Source organism: Asterias amurensis, chromosome 12 (genome assembly GCF_032118995.1).
Source record: "Asterias amurensis chromosome 12, ASM3211899v1".
Classification (NCBI taxonomy): domain Eukaryota; kingdom Metazoa; phylum Echinodermata; class Asteroidea; order Forcipulatida; family Asteriidae; genus Asterias; species Asterias amurensis.
Window position 1 is genome coordinate 15,499,559 of NC_092659.1, and position 14,232 is coordinate 15,513,790.

At 39.8% G+C, this 14,232-nt stretch overlaps 1 protein-coding gene across 3 annotated transcripts; it reads right to left on the bottom strand.

Moving 5' to 3' along the window:
• Positions 1 to 2,082: 2,082 nt before the first annotated feature.
• On the bottom strand, positions 2,083 to 14,117 carry LOC139945581 (uncharacterized). 3 transcript variants are annotated; one of them, XM_071942981.1, is made up of 9 exons: positions 14,011 to 14,117; positions 13,574 to 13,648; positions 10,104 to 11,344; positions 9,497 to 9,529; positions 7,126 to 8,853; positions 6,179 to 6,405; positions 5,743 to 5,922; positions 4,532 to 4,760; positions 2,083 to 4,200 (listed from the first exon to the last, which is right to left on the bottom strand). In XM_071942981.1, the coding sequence occupies exons 3-9, from the start codon at positions 11,296 to 11,298 to the stop codon at positions 4,019 to 4,021; spliced, it is 3,774 nt and encodes a 1,257-aa protein (XP_071799082.1). In that variant the 5' UTR covers positions 11,299 to 11,344; positions 13,574 to 13,648; positions 14,011 to 14,117; the 3' UTR covers positions 2,083 to 4,018. The 3 variants fall into 3 exon arrangements, with proteins under 3 accessions (XP_071799082.1, XP_071799083.1, XP_071799081.1); XM_071942982.1 differs by having other exon boundaries at positions 7,156 to 8,853; positions 13,574 to 14,117; XM_071942980.1 differs by having other exon boundaries at positions 13,574 to 14,117.
• Between the last annotated feature and the right edge of the window lie 115 nt (positions 14,118 to 14,232).

Below are 14,232 nucleotides of genomic sequence, written 5' to 3' on the forward strand. Positions count from 1 at the left end.
ATCAGAACTGTTATTAGAACTGTTATTAGAACTGTTATTAGAACTGTTGTCAGAACTGTTATCAGAACTGTTGGTAGAACTGTTATCAAAACTGTTATCAATTGTCAGTAGAACTGTTATCATAACTGTCTTCAGAACGTGTAGTTTGACCTCTGACCTCGGTCTTTTCACATAGAGATGCGCTGTCAACTTCTATTGCGGACGTGACAGCAGTGACTATTTGGGCATTTATGTCACTGTACGTTATCTAACCATTATTGTATGCAAGGGACACAATGGATCTGACAGCGGGGACCTAGGGGCCCAGTCTAGTCAAGAGTACCCTCTTCTTGTATTATAAGGTCATGTCCGTCTTTGTTCAAACCACCAATGAGTGTATGTTTGGTTGGAGTTGCACCATGTCAGAAAGTAGGTAGAAAACACGCCAATTGATGCGAGTGGCGTCATATTATACCCTGGGAAAACAAATACACTTAGAATGTTGTTACCGTTGTCGCATGCAATTATGTCCTTTATGCAATACTATCCGGAGGACATTATTGCATTATGCAATAATGTCCGCCGGACACATTTGCATATGCAGTTGTGTCCGCCCCGTGCAAAACCGTCCTTGGAGTAAATTAAACGCCGTTGGTCGACGGAACTATTCACGTCAATATTAACGTCAATATTTGCGATTTGGGGCACGAATTACATATGTTCACGTCAATGTTAACGATTTTGGGCATATATCGTGAATATTTACGTGAATATTGACGTGAATATTTGGGTGGAGGAAGCGAGTGAGGAGACTCGCTCACAGAGCCAGTTTAGTTAACAATAAATAGATAGGCGGATAGATTAGTTTGGTTGAAGTTGGGTAAAAAACAATCGCTTGATAAATATACAGCACATGATATGAAGTTCACGTTGTATGGATAAGTATTGGCCTGTAGTTAAGTGTTATGCATACTCGGTGCTTATGTAAACTGAGGTGGAGGGCTACCTACTGTATGGGATATGGGGAAATAATCTTTAACATTGGTTGTTACATGACTTAAATACACTGGACACTATTGGTTATTGTCAAAGACCAGTCTTCTCACTTGGTGTATCTCAACATAATGCATAAAATAACAAACATGTGAATATTTGAGCTCGATTGGTCGCCGGAGTTGCGAGATAACCATGAAATATAAAAACACCCTTGTCACACGAAGTTGTGTGCTTTCAGATGCTTGATTTCGAGACCTCAAATTCTGAACTTGAGGTCTGGAAATCAAATTCGTGGAAAATTACTTCTTTCTCAAAAACTATGGCACTACAGAGGGAGCCATTTCTCACAATATTTTATATAATCATCAACCTCTCCCCATTACTCGTCATCTAGAAAGGTTTTACGCTAATAATTATTTTGAGTAATTACCAATAGTGTCCACTGCCTTTAAGTTATCTTTTTCCTAGAGCTTAAAATTAAAGGAATTAATTCGGTAAAAAAGAAAAATGAAAGTTACATTGTGTGAGCTGAATAAATTGTCACCAAAGACCAGTATCCTGCTGATAAATTTGTCGATGAGTTTGGCAAGGTATACTATGACGATGATGTGATAACCCCCTCACTCGATCCTCCCTGTTCGGTTTTAACCAGCTCGTGGCAGTTTTTGAAAGCGGACAAAATTTGTCATTACCTTACGTTTCAACCCTTGCATGTAGAGTCACTCTGAAACGCAACAAACATGAACAGGTAACTGTAACATAAGCAGGCGTTTTCCATTCGATTTCAAACTCTGATGTCATTATTTTTGCTGATTTGTATTTCGATTTACGCTAGTTGTAGTTTCGCACGATTTATCAGAATAAAGGCCTGGAGGTTAAATAATTAAGAAGAAAAGAAGCAAATAAATTACCAAACGGACTTGTTATTTTAAAAAGAATTTCATGCAAGTTTTTGGACCTGATGGTACCGGCATTTTGAGAAACCGAATTTATTATTGTTAATTTATTTTTATTGCGTGCTAAAATTGATACCCCCATTAATATTTTTTTGTTTTTACTTCGCATTTGAAAAAAAATACAAATCATTTATTAATAAATTCTGTATTTTTAATTTATTTCTTGAATGTGTTTATATCATGGACAAGTACACTTTTATTGTAATACATTTTTTTATTGCAAAGTAATTTCATTTAACTTTAATTTATTTTATATGTTTATTGCTTTATATTGTATTGTATTAATCAATTTTTAATGCGCTCCTTTAATATCGCATGAGTTAAATGAACTATACAGAATTGTTTATTGTTTGCTAACAAACACATGCTGACAGTGTAAAGGCCAGATTATGTCGGTTGCGCGATGGTCGCGCGATGGAAATCTTGCGCGCAATCCTAAGACTGAGTCCTAAAAACTGTCTCTTTTTAAGATCGCGCGTCAAGATTTCCATCGCGCAACCATCGCGCGACCAACCATAAACCGGCCTTTAAAAAACTGGCCGAGTGTTTATGTGGTTGAGTGTTGGCTCATTTTCAATATTTGGCCATTGGCAACTAATCGGCCAGATGACAGTTACCCCATGGAGGAATAAATTATTCCTCCATGGTTACCCATAACTTACCCAGTACATGCCCAACAAGGTTCATGCCGATGCTGGCACTTATGTATTCGGCCGGCCATAACAGCTATAAAATATTGGCCCAGAATCGGCCCGTTATATCTGGCCAGAAGTTAAGGCCATGACAGGTATACATTATCCCGAAAGTGTGAATAACTCAAAAACTTAAAACTACAAACTATTTAACCCATTTCATTCTGAGAAACATTTATACATAAGTCACTTCTCAGATTGTCATTTTGGATAAATCTTCCTGCAATTGACATCACAGCTCCAGAATGCATTGACATTAAATCTTTTGAAGATTAGTTTCATGAGTATATCTACATTTATATACGATTAAAACTACTGAACGGTTTCCAAAACCGAAGGTATATATTTTGCCTTTCGGTAAGACATAATGATCTCCTCTGATGACGTCACTGATTTATTGCTTGACATCACATGCAATTCACCCACACACTACAGGGCAACTCAAAATGAATTTGACCAAGATTTATGATTTAAAAACAAAACAACAACTGACACTCAAAACCCCAGTGAAGAAAATAACTATTCAAACAAGCAATCTTTCCTGCAATTAAATAAAAAAATGAAAAAAAAAATGAAACAAATTTACCATTTCTAAGAGAAGTTTTGCCTGTTTTACTGAAAGCATATATGCTTTACTGAACTTTTGAGTGTCATTTGTTTGTTTTGAAAAATATTATCAATAAACCGAAAGCTCTGCCCCATTGCGTATTGACCAATAACAACGCAACGAAGGTCCGACAAATAAGTCTGACATGCGTGTGCGATTATGCTTGGCGCGCGCGGCAGAGTTGTGCAGAAAGGCATTGGAGAGGCACGCGTGTTCTTGCTCACACGTGCGTTATGGGCGGCGCCTAATGGATCGGTCCATTGCAGTAAATTTCTCTTTGACTCACCCTGTATTTAACACAGAACGAGCATGTGCTAAATGCAAGCAGGATGGCATGACTCGTGTTGTACCCCAGTATCACAAAACAGCCTAACTCTACAAATTACATTTTGAGAAAAACAAGCACAGAGATAAGCTGTTTTGCCAGAAAAGCGGGATGAAGTTTAAAAAACAAAACGAGATACTGTAGGAAATGTTATTATTTTTACATCCATGCCTTTGAAACTTTGATAAAAAAATAAAAATAAATTTACCCAGAAATGATGAAACAACTAATTTTAGCGCAGACCTCCTTGTAGAGATCCATGGGACATCAGTGAGAAATGTCTTGCATCTATAATTAAACTACAAAGCATTTATAAAAAGCATAATTTAAAAACTTTAAATAAAATTAAACTAACCCTATACAAAGTGCTTTTTTGTGTGCTTACAAACGTTGCGTTTAAAGGGACCTGATGTTTTAAAAGTAGAATATAATATTCCACAAAAAAACCCAATAAAGGATGTTGTTATTGCTGATGCAGTGAAGACGTTGTTGCTGCTGTGGTGGTTGTTAATGCAGTAGAAGCTTCTGTTACTGCTGTACAAGTGATTGTTGTCGCTGATCTAGGAGAGAGTTCCGTTGCTGCTGTGGTGGTTGCTGCATCGGTAACTGCTGTCCTAATTGATGCTGTGTTCTCTTCCATGGTTTCTGGTGATAACAATAAGTCATCTTGAACTTCATGATATATTTAGTAAACCTGTCCTTTAGAAAATAGACATCATTTACATATAAAGTGTTCCCTTTTATTTAGCCTGGTCCTTTTTGCTGACTGAAGCTTTGTCAAAGGCAACTTTCACTGTCAAACTCGCACATTATTTCAGGGTAACCGAAAATAAGTTTTATAAACATCCATAGAGATATCCCAGCTAGATCCTAGTTTTTTAAAAGTCTATATTATAGCTGTCACATCAGGGAAAATGAGCAATTGTAGGGTAGGGATCGAGAGCATAGAGATAAATATTCTGCTTAAAAATATTACCTTGTTCAGTTCCTTTGCTATCATCTTCTAGTTTTCTCAGCTCGGCCTGGCATTCTTTAAACGTCACCTTGAAGCGCTGAGTTGTTCCCGCCAGCTTGAAGCGGACTGCCAGCTGCTCAGGTTGAGGTTCACCGTCCGATGCATCCATGGCCCGCCAGACCAGGGAGTTCTCCGAACCTGCATTAGGGAGCAAGGCCATATCCTTGGTGATGTAGTGATTGGCACATACCTAGAGATGACAGAGATTGAAAAATCAGATATTCAGTTTTCCCAATCTGCAAGTAATGAAGTCGAGTTGTGTAAAAGAAATGTCAGAAAAAAAAAACAGTTGATGCTAAAAGAAAACAGTGATGTTCTGGCAGAAACCCTACAAAATAAGACCCAGGTTTTTGCTCACATTAATTAGTTGGTTCAAGGTTCAAGGTTCATTTTATTCTAGTTACAGGTAGTAGGTTCTTATATTTTGGGAAGGACCCTTAAATTGTAAAAAGGCATGTTAACTAAGCTGAATCTCCTAAAGATTGCCTGAAGGTGACTTTTGGAGATTCAAATTTTCATGCTGTCTGTTCGCGAATGCTACGGCCATAGACTCCACTGTGACCTGCGCTCAGTGTGGATGGATTCGATGCTTTGTGAAAATACTGATAGTTTTTTCCTGTTTCTTACAAGGTAGACATCGTGTTCAGCTGAAACTTTCGCTGCTAACTTTATATATCTTTATTGATAATCCTGTAAAACCCAGCATTGAACGGGTATATATGCCCTGCAAAAGCCCTGCAAAATAATTAGGCCCTCAGGGCTGACTTACTGGACTGCTGATGATGAAGGAACACCAAGCACACAACAGCCTCATCAAAAACCAGGAAAATTTGCGATCAACACTAGTGCATATACATATTCCAGCCATTGACTCTTATGCATCAACCTCAAGAAGAGCTTGGATACTTCCCGCCGAAATACGCATCCCTTAAAACTATAGCTCATTAGCAGTCCAGCATTCTCCTGAAGATCAGCAGAGTACACTACTGGTCACGTTGAGCTCTGTTGTAACCCCCTGCTTTTTCCAGAGCCAACACTCCTCACAAGAGAGACATGGTCATAGCCAAAAGCATGTTAGTGATAGTTACATTTTCTGTCGAGAAAACATTGCCAACTCAATTTAATTTGATAATAAGCAAACAGAGCATTGGTGCATGACTTTGCCTAATTACCCTGAACACCTGATCTCTCCTCATGAGGATCCGATATCGTCCCGTCTTAACATTCTGCAGAATCTTGATATCTCCGACCCCTCTATCCTTCCACTGGGACGAGGTCTTATCGTATCGGTAAAGCTTGGCACGGGAGCAGAACAGCTGGTTCTCGTCCTCTTCACCGGTAATCTTCTCCAACTGTTAACAAGAAAACACAGGTTGAACTGACGAACTCTTAACATTAGCCTTGTACAAGTTTAGATGCTCAAGGCAGTCAAGATGCAGTAAACCCACCCGCATTCTCAAATACTAGGGACTACAGCATCTTAAGGAACACTTTCAACCACCATTATCTTTAAACAGTGTAGGTTTAATGTAAACCTCAGGACGGTTGTGTTTTGTGTCGAACAAATAGTACCTTAATCGTTGAAAGGAGCCACATCTCATTACTGACCTGTTCAGGGAGTTGAACGATTGGATAAAAGTGAATATCATCTCTCTCCTCGGTCATGCTGTCATTAATGCTACTCCCCGCCGCCTCCTCGTCCTTAGATGATGATTCAGCCTCACTCATCTCCTTCTGTTTCTGGGCGTGGCTGGCATTGGCATTACGCAACAACTCCGAGAATGACTTTAAGACGTTTGGATCATAAGATTTGAAAGTTGGGGATACGTCATCACCTGTTTTAATGATGGAGTGGACAGGAGAGAAAGAATCATATATTTGTTCAACTTGGATTTCACAAGAAAACAAAAAACAAAACCAAATACAACTTTCAGAGGATGGTCCCGTTTAAAAAAAAGGAGTGCACAAGGGTTAACCCCGGGCCATCAGAATTTTTGTGCATTTATACCATAGGTAACTTTGATTGGTAAGCAGTTAGCAACAGCTGAAGAAATGAGAGTAGCATTAATCTACCCTTACCCTAAACCTTGTGTGTACTTAAACCTGTATTCTTCCTTAATCCATAAAATTACAATGAGTTGCGGTCAGGTTGGTGTAGACTATGGTGTCTAGCCTCGCCTTTTACTTGGACCCTGGTTCGTATCCCACCAGGGTACTGTGTTGATTGGGTTTTTAGTCCCTATGTGCACGACGTGACTGCGTGGGTTTTCCCTGGAATAATTTTTTGGGGCTTTCCTTTTACATCTTTTAAAATCTAAATTTCTTCATTGTCTTCTCTCTTGGCTCAAGAGCGTCAAGAATAAATTTTCCACACCAAATTATTTGTGGACCATGTCAGATTTATATTCCAGTATGAAGGGCATCATTACCTGTAAAACATGTCCTGTTATTTTGGCTCAACTTGGCTAATCATACTGGGTGAATTCGAATGACTGTTTAGAAGTGATGGTTAAAATACACAAGAAAATGGAGCTTAGATCGGGTTACAATATTACCTCGAGTTGTGGCATCTTTTTGGTCCTCACCTTGTGTTGTAGCTTCTCGCTCTTCTCCACCTTGTGTTGGTTTGTTTTGCTCATCTTCATCTTTTTCATCACCTTGTTCTGTAGCATCTTGCTCTTCTTCTCCATCACCGTTTGCACCTTCATCCTCCTCCCCCTCACCCTCGTCAACACCATTGTCATCTTCATCGTCATCTTCATCTTCATCAACATATGTGTCTTCTTTCTCAGCTTTCTCTGTCTTATCCTCTTTGTTGTCTCCATCTTTAATCTTGACTGCATCTCCTCCTCCTGTCTTCATGTCCTCCTGGGCTGCTTCAACTGCCTCCTTGAACTGCTGGGCCAACTCTTCCGTTTTGAATCTCACAGCCAGCTGTTCTATATGGACTTCACCCTCAGGTGCATCCATTGCCATCCAAACCCAAGACTTTGTCGATCCAGCCATCGGCTGCAACTTCAGTTCCGGAGTGACAAAGTGATTGGCACAGACCTTCAAGACTTGCTCTCTTCGCATGACAATGCGATATTTTTTGGTGTCTGGGTTGAACAGGACCTTGATGTCCCCAATACCACACTCTTTCCACTGGGCGGACTCCTTGTGGTAGCGGAACAGCTTGGCTCGATGACTGAATCTTACCTCCTCGCCTTCTTCACCGGTTCTCACCTCGATACATTCTGGCAACTCAATGAAGGGGTCAACTTCTACACTTTGATTCAGAATAGGTGACTGTGGTTGCTGGGCTAACTTAACTACCCCAGAAGATTTTGGGTTGACCAGTGATTTCTCAGGAGCTTCTTGTTGAGTGTTGCTGACATCCATGCGGAAGGAGAAATAAGATGCCTTTGTTTTGGCCATGGCAGCAAAATTTAATCCCATGGATTTTTCCTCACTGGGCATGGACAATGCTGGAGGCGCACTGCTCTTGAGAGTTTGTGATGAAAGGCCAACTGCTCCAAAAGCAAATCTTGTTCCTTTCTTGCTTGGAAGGATCTCTTTAGATTGGTCCTGTTTATCTTGGGTCAGTGCTTGAATCTGGCTCTTGGAAGGGGCAGCTGTGGAAGGGGCAGCTGTGGAAGGGGCAGCTGTGGAAGGGGCAGCTGTGGAAGGGGCTGCTGCAACAGTTTCACTCTTTGGGGTGGTTAAGCTCCTTGCACTGGATGTAAAGCAAAAACTGGCACCAAGATCGTATTTCGGGAATGCATTACCATAGGTTAATAGTCCTGCAGGTGTACTCGATGCAGCACTGCCAAACTTTGCTGGAGGTGATTTCGAAGCAGCACTGCCTAATACTGCTGCAGGTGTACTCGATGCAGCACCGCCAAACACTGCTGCGGGTGTACTCGATGCACCACCGCCAAACACTGCTGCAGGTGTACTCGATGCAGCACCGCCAAATACTGCTGCAGGTGTACTCAATGCACCACCGCCAAACACTGCTGCAGGTGTACTCGATGCAGCCCAGCCAAATACTGCTGCAGGTGTACTCGATGCAGCACTTCCAAATACTCCTGCAGGTGTACTCGATGCAGCACTGCCAAACTTTACTGTAGTTTTAGTGAAGGTAAACTTTGGAGCTTCTGGAGGGGAGGTTGTGAATGGTTTTGTCGTTGCAGAAACTGTAGTAGGCTTCGGGAGATACTTTGATGGCAAATGAGGTTGAACTGGAACCCTTTTTAATGGAGAACATTTCCTAGTTGTTTCAGCTGAAGATGCTATAGAGGCTTAACAAGTAAAATAAGAAAAACAGTTCAATTCAATTTAATAATACGTTTATTCCATACTCTTGAATAAAAAGAACAATTGTGAGAATTAAACAGTACATAGAAATGTAACAAAACGCATTAAATTGTACAGAAACAATATAATCTTTAAGCAAATAATAATTAAGGAAATAACTATAGGAATGAACTATAAGTAACAAAATTTAATAACAAAACAAAATAGGACACAATCCTTCAATCCTTTCAGCTTGAATTTTACTATATTGCGCCTGTGGCAAACACTGCCACAATGCATCTTGAGAATTTCAATTAGTTGCGACTATTGTCGTAACCACAACTATTTGAGGAGCGACTAGTTGAGTAGTAAATTTCACTAGCCCAGGCTTTACAGGGTGAAAAGGGCTATAGTAGGCCTGAATATTTTCTTCTGATGGAAAGCACCACTTCAATCTACATTTAGAATATGAACTTATGGCTGTGACATTGACTTTATTTTTAAAGCTGGTGTCTTCCAGACAGTGGTTTGTCAATGGAGCTAGCTGATGGCAATCAGATTTTATATCTAATTTTTATATATGCTTTTTTTTCGAACAAAGCTTAGCAAACAAAATTATCAACAGAAAATTCATTTAGTAACACTTACCTCCCTTTGATTGATGATCACACTGTTGATTACCTAATAGACAAAAATAACAAAAGAAGCCACAATAACAAAAATTGTATTACAGTCTTTTCATAATTTGTTTTATACTACCGGTATTTGTTTATTTGTAGGGGGGGGGGGAGTGAGGAGGGGGCCGACTTTGTTTAAAAGTTAATTCTGTTAACAATGAAATCACTTTTTTAATGTATTGATTTCATTGTTATGTTGAGCCTGGGTCTTTTAAAAAAATATGTTATTTGTTGCCATCAAGTTTTTGGGTTAGGAAAATGCTTGGTTCATTCCAACTCCTTTTCTACTCTTCCTATTCTTTCCTCCTTTCTGGGGCTATGTGATTGAGGTTATAAGTCTGAAGGCACTGGACACTTTTGGTATTTACTCAAAATAATTGTTAGCACAAAAACTTGCGCGGTAGTTCGAGCAATGGAGAGCTGTATATTATATACAATATTGTGAGAGACGGCTCCCTCTAAAGTAAAAAACCCCAGTAATTTTCCTCTAAAACATTTAGGGGAATTCAAATCATAGTTTATGTAGGCCTATCTGAACAATATTGACCAGAGTTGCATACATTTTTCCGTATACTTACAACTATAAGAGCGACCACTTGGATCCATCAAACCACCAATACGTCCGCTGTTTTCCCTGGTGAATGTCCAATGTGGTAATCCACTGTAGATTCTGTCAGGTCCCTTTCTTGTCAGATCTTCAAGATTGTTGTTGATGAGTGAAACTAAGCCAAGGAAATCCTGATCTGAAGCAGTGTCAGTGACATTGATTGCCATTTCTAACGAATCACTCATGCGCTGCATTGCAGCCTTTAGACACTTTTCACTTTCTTGTAGAGTTTTCTCTTTCCTCTGTTGAATGTCGGCAATCTCCTTGACGTGACGGGCTTCTTCTTCTTTAATCTTCTTTGTGATTGCTCTGACAGCTTCCTTAACTTGCTCCTCTAACCCCCTTGATTGACCTTCCAAATTTGCTCTGTCGACAGCAATGCTCTTCAGGGTGGATTTGTACTCACCAAGTACTTTCTGAAGACTAGTTATCATCTGTTTGGTCATCTTCCTCTTTGAGGATGCGGCAGAATCCATCTTCACGACCTTGTGCCGAGATGCTCCTCTCCAACCAGGAGAAATACTCTTCCCACTCCTTGGATCAATTTCAGGACAGTCTTTGCAGACCACGTCATTACAAGTCTCACAGAAGAACCTGTGATCACTTGGACATTCCTCCGCTCTCTTTTCCCTCCGGAAGGTCTTGGTGACCACTCCTACACGAAGCTCGTCCAGCGAGGCAACCGTATGTTTTGAAAGAACAGCAATGCGCCGATGTACCTTCTTGCAGCTAAGACACAAGTACATGCTACAATCAAGGCATCTCGACACAGCTTCTTTCTCCACTTCACAGGACTCACAAACTGGCTGATTGTTAAGTGACTCCTCACGTAACAGCTCCTCTTTGACCAGTGTATCCTCTAGTTGTCCGATGAGATGAAAGTTGGTTTTCAAATTCTGGACACCATTACTGGATGTTGTAGTTTGGTAACACAATGGGCATGTTATTGACCAATAACCCATAGACACTTTATTAAGCAAGCATTGTTCACAAACGTTATGCAAACACTGTAAGATTTTGGGGTTCTTAAGTCTCTTCTTGCAGAAAGCACATTCCAGTTTGTTGCGGACTATGATGCCATCAGGTGGGTCAGAAACTTTGTCTGCCATTTTGCTAACAAAAGTCACAATTTCAGAGAGAGAGATTGGTTGTTGCCAGCTTGGCATATAACCCCATGGGAGCTTTGCCAAATGCTCTTGTTGGGAAGATCATCTAAACAAAATGAACAAACAAAAAGATCTCTGTAGTAGTTAAAAACCTAAAAGAGACTACACAAGCAATACAAATAACTTTCCTCAATTACAAAACCATCCATTGCTAATCGTTTTGTAAGAGTTTAGAGCGATCAAGAGATAACCCTCATAGACAAAAACAATATCTAAATCCAAATAATATACAATTATACCTTCTTGTAATTCTCCCACCCAAAGCACTCAGTATTTTGTCTTGCAAGGTATGTGCAGCTACATTTTGAAGTATGAGATATAATCCTGTTGTAGCGCCATGAATTGGTTTACAAATTTCTGTGGCACAATATGCTGCCGTTTAAGAACCAGAACACAGCTAAGTGAATCCTTTCTCTTTACGATAAGGGCACTGGGTTCTTTAACAAGTATTACATAAAGTAGGATTTGAAACTTTGCATGGTGAAAATACGAATATAGAAAGGTTTGCGGTAACACCATGTAATCTCTAATGAGTTGGGGTGAAAGAGTTAGAGTTGAAACCAACGGTTCTTTTCAGAACCACCCAAACTAATTAGAGATAGTCATTACATGGTGTTACCGCAAACCTTTCTATATAAGCATTACATAGCGCACGGGACCTTGCTTTTATTACACAGCGCACATGACCTATGGCTATACAGCCCATCAAGAAGGACACAACAATAATGGTTAAGTGTCTTGCTTTTAAGGACACAAGTGTCATGACCAGGACTCGAAACCACTGATTAGACATGAACAAGAACATCAAAGTGCGTGCAACTGTATAGTCGATGTTTGCAGTCCATAAGTACAAGGTTCAATGTCAAATGGAAGTCTTGTCATGTCATTTGATCATAACGTAGGGCTATTGCATGTTTCTCAAAGTCATCTCATTATTTGATCTGGGAATAGACAGTGTCATGATAAACAGGTCACCATTGAGCTTAACAGTGCACCTCTGAACCATTAGCTTTGAAGGAGATTAATGCACCTATGTGCTACATTTTTTAACTTTTTATTAAAGACACTGGACACTAATCAAAGACCAGTCTTCTCACTTGGTGTATCTCAACATGTATGCATAAAATAACAAACCTGTGAAAATTTAAGCTCAATTGGTCACCGAAGTTGCGAGATAATAATGAAAGAAAAAACACCCGTGTCACACGAAGTTGTGTGCATTTAGATGGTTGATTTCGAGACCTCAAATTCAAAATCTGAGGTCTTGAAATCAAATTCGTTGAAAATTACTTCTTTCTCGAAACTATATGTCACTTTAAGAGGGAGCCGTTTCTCACAATGTTTTATAAGCAACAGCTCCCCATTACTCATTACCAAGTAAGGTTTATGCTAATAATTATTTTGAGTAATTACCAACAGTGTCCACTACCTTTGATTTTTTTTAAATTTTGTTTTTTAGCTGTCACATAACTATATCCCCCCCTAAAAGAAAGGTTAATTACGTTAATACATACATACATACATACAAATATTTGTAAAGCGCCTTTACATCAAGGATCAAAGCGCTGAAAAGAGCAAAACCATGCAATGAAGTCTCGAAAAACGTCGTTAGCTCCATGCTCCTAGAACTATGAGTTTTGTTCAGCTACCGTCTCTTCGTCGAGTGAGACGGTTCTAGGGGTACACTAGCTCTTGGAGTCAACTTACAGATGGTATACTTCATTTGGTAAAAGTTTGAAAGTGTTAGTGTTTACCTTGACCTTTCTGTGTGTGTTTCAGTTTAAAGCATTTGCCTACAATAGTAAAAAACCCATCAAACCTCAGAGTTATACGATGCCTTGGATCGGACGAGTTGGTCTTTGAAAAGCATTTGAAACCGTTTGTTTATGAAATGCAATGGTAAAGATTACTGTTAAAGGTAGAATACACAAGTATATGACTCAAAATTGCACGGTTTTCCTTTTTTTGTCGCGAACTAGTTGGCAGGAGAGTTATGTCATAGCAACTTGTCGCAAACTAACACGGTCGACCATTTTATGGGGTCAAAAATTTGACTCCACAAAATGTCCGACCGTGTTTCTTCGCAACGTAAAAGGAAAACTGCAATTCCGAGGTGTTTGTGTGGATCATTATAGCCTACTTTAAAAAAAAATAATAAACATTTGCATTTCATAACAAATGGTTTCAAACGCTTTTCAAAGACCAACTTGACAGATCCATGGCAACGTGTTCCTTTAAGTATAAGTGTTAGTGTAAAGTTTAAAGGAATACTCACAAAAATTAGCAGCCAGAAGTTCACACCGTACCCATACCGTTGCTTGAGCACTCGACTTGTTGCAGGACTGGAGGCCTATATTTAAGGGGGGGGGGGGGGGCATACAATTTACAAAAATAATCATTACTTGGCATCACTTTATCATTATGCAACCCAAATCTTGCTGTAATGAGAGATTCTGTATTGTGCCATGTAGCAGACTATATATATGTACAGGGTGTGTTGACTACCAGATACATGTACGCCTAGCTGTAGTGTAGACAGTATCAATTTCTCGTGTGTGTTGTGTATACAAAATGTGTGCAGGTTCAATGTTAAACGGGGGGATGTTGTTGTCGCACGTAATAATAGACGGCACCAACTCAAATATAGTCGAAGTTCATGGAGGTGACTTTAGTACTAGTAGTATCAGTTAAGGAAATAATATGCAACTGAACCTTGACTCGACACGAAGAAACCTTTGGTATATTGATCAACTCGCCACGTATACACGACAACAACATCACTGACAACTACAACACGTACTGCTCCGCGGTTCCGCATTTCTCACAGGCTGCCGTAAACGGGGAATCCCCAGGTGTGCAATAAAGTAGACTCGTCCATATAGTCGCTTCCAAACTTCCAAGGGGGGGGGGGGGAATTCGCCCATGATGGATTTT

Bases quoted from the DNA above. Each gene is read 5' to 3' on its own strand.
- LOC139945581 (XM_071942981.1), bottom strand. From the start codon at position 11,298: ATGCCAAGCTGGCAACAACCAATCTCTCTCTCTGAAATTGTGACTTTT. The intron at 4,761-5,742 runs GTAATTAGGCAA...TGTCATCTCTAG, and splicing joins GGAGAGATCAGGTGTTCAGG to GTATGTGCCAATCACTACAT. The intron at 4,201-4,531 runs GTAATATTTTTA...TGTTATCACCAG, and splicing joins TAGCAAAGGAACTGAACAAG to AAACCATGGAAGAGAACACA.